The 5,746-nt window shown below is 43.4% G+C and overlaps 1 protein-coding gene across 2 annotated transcripts; it reads left to right on the top strand.

Moving 5' to 3' along the window:
• The first annotated feature begins 612 nt into the window (after positions 1 to 612).
• On the top strand, positions 613 to 5,279 carry LOC102901584 (spore coat protein SP65). 2 transcript variants are annotated; one of them, XM_019835042.2, is made up of 4 exons: positions 613 to 769; positions 1,270 to 1,305; positions 3,223 to 3,353; positions 5,082 to 5,279. In XM_019835042.2, exons 1-4 carry the CDS (start codon positions 628 to 630, stop codon positions 5,109 to 5,111), a joined length of 339 nt encoding a protein of 112 aa, XP_019690601.1. In that variant the 5' UTR covers positions 613 to 627; the 3' UTR covers positions 5,112 to 5,279. The 2 variants fall into 2 exon arrangements, with proteins under 2 accessions (XP_019690601.1, XP_019690603.1); XM_019835044.2 differs by having other exon boundaries at positions 3,238 to 3,353.
• Positions 5,280 to 5,746: the final 467 nt, after the last annotated feature.

A 5,746-nucleotide genomic window follows, 5' to 3' on the forward strand; every position in this document is an offset into this window, starting at 1 on the left:
AATGGCTGCATTAATTAAGCAACGTTAGTTTCATTTTCTATTGTCTCTCTCTTTGACTTTGGATTTTTCCACAAGAAATGCTTCAATCCAGAGAGATCATATCAGTGTTGCTTCACTGTGCGTGAGTGTCAGATGACAGTATCTGCATGTACACGAGGGAGGCCATCTGTGGAGGAATGTACAGCCTGACCTAGGTGGATGGATCTGAGAACAGGCTGCCATACCCTGGTTATTCCCCTTTGAGGAATCCTAGGGCTGAGCAAGCTGTAGATGTCCATCTTCTAACGTGTCTGAAAGGGGCACTGCAGGGTGAGTGATCCCCCCAAGGCTAGGTGTTGGGTTCCTCTGGCTTGTCAGCAGAACTGGTAATCGTGGTGCCATTTGATTCTCTTAGTTGAGAGGAAGCCTGGAAACAAAGTTGTTTTCTGGAAAATGTTTCCTATTGAAAAGTCTTGACCTGAAACCTATGTCATAATCAAGGGACTAAAGTGATATTTTCAAAGGGCCTCTGGCTGTACTGTTGACTCTCTAGTGGTTTCTCTCAGTACCAACATTGCCTGGCATTAACTAGCCCGGATTCTGATCTGGCAGTTCCTGATTGGTGCCCTCTGCCTATATAAGGTCAGGATGTGGAATGCTGAAGGCAGCGTCCTACCTTCTCCTGAGCTCCACGCTTTCTTATCTGTGCTCCCTGCTAATCAACTCACCAGCATGAAGCTCTTGGCATTGCTGGTACTGGTGGCCGTTTCCACCTTCCTGGTTTCAGGCCGTAAGTAAAGATTCTTACCTGAAAAGAAGGTCTGGGGCAAGAGTCCATCAACGTATACGCTCTGTGTGGGTGTGGGTTTGGAGGAGCTTAGAATGATGGCCCCCACGTCCTCCACCCCACTGCCCTGTTCCATCCCCATTTTGACTGACCCCTCAAGATAGAGTGGACTCTCCCTTTAGGCTTTGGCAATCCAGTCAGGTCTTTGCTCAGTTTTAACCTTGGTGTTCAACGTCATTGTGAGTGTCATTAAAATATGTTCAAGAATGTAATCAATAAAAAAATAAAGAAAAGAATGCAATCAGAGTTTTATTTCAGGAGAGCAAAAAATGGTGACATATTATGTCTTTTGTGGGGTTTTGTTGGTTTTATATTATGTGTGTATCTTTTTGCCCTCAGCACAAGTAGAAAAGCCTAAGGTTCTTCAGTTGTCTATAATTTCTCTTCCCTCTATGCCCTAAGCTGGTGTTTAATTTATGCCTATTTTTCTTTTTCTCTTGTAGAGACAACTGGCGCCGCTGCAAGTGATAGCTCTACTGGTAAGTCTGTGTTTGTACTTCATGTCCTTCCTGCCATGACTGTTTTCCATCTCTGTCTCGCGTCACGCGGCCATGGAGGACAGAACGCAAAGCAGCTGCTTGGGAAAAGCCACATTCTTGCTTGTAAAGTTCATTGCGACCATAGAAAATCTGCTGATTTCTTATACATTTTTAGAGAATATAGTCTCTGGAAAGGACCAATGCAAACTGTAAGTGTGGTCTAGGAGAAAAGACAAGGGATTATGGTCTGAATCTGTGGTGTGGGAATTTGGGGGAGTTGCATGTAAAGTCTTCTTGATGACCATAGCTTGAAGGGGTGAATATAGGGTCAGTGTGTAGAAGTGGGATTAATCAGTTTCAGGATGAAGAAAGACAATGTAATTAATTCCTGAAGGTGATATAGAAATGACAGCAGTAGGCCTGCATGGGAGTGTGGAATGGAGATTGAGGAATATGGGGTGAAGTTGATGAATGGCCTTATGCTTTGTTCTTTGTAACGCATGGCTTAGTCCCATGCTGATCTGCATTTTTTTTTCTTATGTGAAACTGAAGGTTGTGTAAAAAAGCCCCAAGTGCCTTTCTTGGGCTTCTCACACAGCGTCCTCTACATCCTATGCCGTGTGTGTTGTACTCATGCGTATATTGGGACGACTTCCCTTTTTGCCTTTCTCAGTTGGGGAAGGACTTGTTTCCTTTGGTAATAAGGGCATAGACTATGGTCAGACCTCATACACTGTGTCATACATCCTACCTGCAAAGCCAGGGCCAACTGAAAAAATATCATCTCAAGCGATTGAGGACTGAGACATTATTGCTGCAGTGTGAGTGTTGAGACTGAGCTATCTACATGCTGGGGTAGGTGTAACCCACAAGTGTGGGGTCTGACCCTGGTGATTTGTCAGAAGCTCTGGTGTAAGGTGTGGAGAGTGATAATTGTCCCCCAAATTGTCACATTTCCTTTGAACTGGGGTGTTTGGGGGGCATTTGCTCATGTTTAACACAGTCAGAATAGTACCCTTGTCTCCCTTTATGTCTAATGTGGCTCTCCTAGTTACTTCTATAACAGACGGTGTCCAACTTGAAGAACAGGTGAGACAAATATAATCCTCTTTGAGGCCAGAACCTGAGAGAAGAGATTGGACTTCATTCAAAGAATGGAGATACTATTGTACAAATCTGAGATGCATGAACTTCTTTTTTTCCCCCGATACATGATCTTCTTCTTGTGTTGTTCTCCTATATAGTTTATTCCGCTACTCACACTGATTCATGATGCAGTGGAAACTAATCAGATCAAGTTATCCCATGGGAGAGAACCATAAAGTCAGCTCACTAGGGATTTCCTTTTGCCTGTGAGCCATGATCCCTGTGAATAAGAATACATATGGATTTGGTATTTTGTGTTCACCACTAGGTGGAAGTATCTGTTTGTCTCTTAGTCTTATAGTCCTTGTAAGGAAACCCCAAATTCTTTCTGTCCCATCAAGGGAAGGGCTAGGAAAAATGAGTCTGGGAAAAGTGGGTAGCCAGGCGAAAGAGAGGACAAACTATTGACAATTGCAGAACTGAATTCAGAATGAAGAATGTACCTCCAAGCTCAAGTGGGACAAATTCCATTCCTGGAGAAGAGTCAAAAGTCTCAGCTGGATCTTTTCTGTCTTTTTAAGTTTTCTTTTAAGTGTATTTACTTAGAGAGAGTGGGAGAGAGAGAGAGAGAGGAAGCACCAGCAGGGGAGGGGAAGAGAGAGAAGGAGAGAGAATCCCAATGAGGCTCTGCACTGTGAGTGCAGAGCTCAAGTGTCTCGAATTCATGAATCTTGAGATCATGACCTGAGACAAAATCAAGAGAAAATTAAATCACTAAGCCACCAAGAGCCCCTGGATCTTTTCTTCTGGATCTTTTTCTTCTAATTTCAGCTGCCGCCACCACAGCTGCCGCCACCACAGCTGCCGCCACCACAGCTGCCGCCACCACTGCCGCTGCCACCACTGCTGCTCCTGCCACCACTACCGCTGCCACCACTCACTTGCTGTCACCACTCCTAAAGGTAAACCACTCATCTTTGTGCTTTCTTTTCGGGGCTCTTGATTCCTTGGTTCCCTATGATCCCGGCAGATTCTATTGTGTGGTCAGGAAGGAGAAGCCATGAGAGAGCTCTGTTTCCATCATTCTCTAATTATTTCTGGTTTTACAAATCAAGTCAGCAGATAGATCTCAGAGGAGCCCTGAGGTTGCAGCTTCTTGTTCGCTAATATTACCTGCATGTTCCTGACATGTTGGCTTTAATAGGGAATTTTGTCTTTAGTGGAAATATTATTAGAAAGATAGGGGGCCAGGTGACTGTTTATGTTTATTTTTTATAGAAAAGTGTTTGTTTCTTTTATTTTTAAGTTTTTATGAAGTTTATGTATTTTGAGAGAGAGAGAAAGAGAGAATGCAAGTGTTGGAGGAGGTGGAGGGGGAGACTGAGAGAGAGAAAGAAAGAGAGAGAGAGAGATTGAGAATCTCAGCAGACTCCATACTTTCAGTGCAGAGCCTGATGTAGGGCTCAAATTCACGAACTGTGAGATCATGACCTGAGCTGAAGGTGAACACCTAAGCTCTGAGCCACCCAGGTGTCCCAGTGTTTGTTTCTTTGAAAGAGTTTTCTAAACGTAGACAACAGCTTTAAAATGAGGCCTCCTTGAAGCAGACACTTTTGAGCATTATTCAGGGTTTTCCTGGGAATTTGGAAAGCCATTGAGGACCAAGATAGTACAGTCTTCCTATTCCTGATTCATCTTTCCCCTCCTTCTACTTTCATGTATCATCGATTATGAGATTTATTGACTGTGAACATATGCAAGGTATTGTGGTATAAAACTCACATACAGGGTGCCGGGGTGGCTTATTGTGTTAAGCGATGGACTCTTGGTTTTGGCTCAGGTCACAGTCTCACGAATTCTCTCTCTCTGCCTCAATCCTGCTTGCTTGCACTCTCCTTCTCTCTTAAAACAAACAAACAAACAAACAAACAAACAAACAGTTTTTTTCATTAATTTTTTAAAATGTTTATTTTTCTGAGAAAGAGAGAGAGATAGTGGGGGAGGGATAGAGAGAGAGGTAGACACAGAATCCAAAGCAGACTCCAAGCTCTGAGCTGTCAGTAGAGAGCCCAATGTGGGGCATGAACCCACGAACCATGAGATCATGACCTGAGCCAAATTCAGATGCTTAACCAACTGAGTCAGCCAGGTGCCCAAGCAATAAATGAAAAAAAATTCACATAGAAATGTAATTTATATATGAGTCATTCTACCAAGGAAACACTGTAAAGATGAAGAAATGGAAAAGTTCCGATGAAAAACTTTCCCCTGAACAGATGGGAGAGGTTGCGTGTGTACTTGAGGAAACTTTTTCAAATATTGCTTTATAGCCTTTCAGTGTCGGGGCCATTGCTTGGCACCTTGCACAAGGGTGAGTAGTGGGCAGTGCATGGAGAAGAAAATGAGTATATATCCCTGGTGAGAAGGTGGCAGAGTTGCTCTGTTGAATCATAGAGGGAGAACTAGTACCTGTGGACCTACTTCCTGGGCTCTCTAGACTTCGAGCTTATCTGGGCTCCCAACCAGGCCTGCAAACCCCATTTTTGGGGGATGAACATCTCATGGCCATTTGACTGCATGGAATTCAGTGCCATTTGACATTTGTTGGTTTCTTTGCAGATTCCCCAAATGAAGCCACATTCTTCATCCTTTTTGAAATCTGCTTGATGATATATTTTATTCTCTTGCAGGACTTATGGAATTTCTTACACGTATTTTGAAGCCATGATTGTGAGATGAAGTATCCTGGATGTCCTGCATGTGATCCTGCTGGGCTCGGCCAGAATGTCCTTTCATTTGATTTACTCCAACCACGTACCATGCCTATCATGTCTCTCCTATCTCTAATCAGTTTGTTTGTTTTCAAATAAAATTAACACTGAGCAACATCAAAAATAGTATATTTTTAAGATGTTGGGAAGTGGTTGTGCAATGCTTTCATCAGTCCTTAGTGACAGATTTTATTTAATCCTTCCTGTGTCACTGTGAAATGGACTTTGTGTATGTCTACCCAATTTTTACACATAAGGCCCTCTTCTCGAGTGCATCAGTAGAGACTAGAGGTTTCTGTAACATGAATGCACTAATCAACATTTACTAGGCACCAGTGTCCATTCTGGGTTCCATCAATCTCTGCTATTAACTGAGTCATAATTTTTCTCTTATCTGCAATGATATAGCAGGTGAGTAGGAGGAAAGCAGCCCTGCCATGTGGGAGTTGGCCTAGTGGCAACGGGTTGGGCGTTATGGAGTTATTAGGGGCTCACCTGAGCTGAGAGCCAGGACACGGTGTACTCCTGTTGGACATAAAAAGTCATAGAAGTCCAACAGCAGACAAGGGCACTCAGTGACTGTG

Source organism: Felis catus, chromosome B4, assembly GCF_018350175.1.
Source record: "Felis catus isolate Fca126 chromosome B4, F.catus_Fca126_mat1.0, whole genome shotgun sequence".
In the NCBI taxonomy this organism is placed as follows: Eukaryota; Metazoa; Chordata; class Mammalia; order Carnivora; family Felidae; genus Felis; species Felis catus.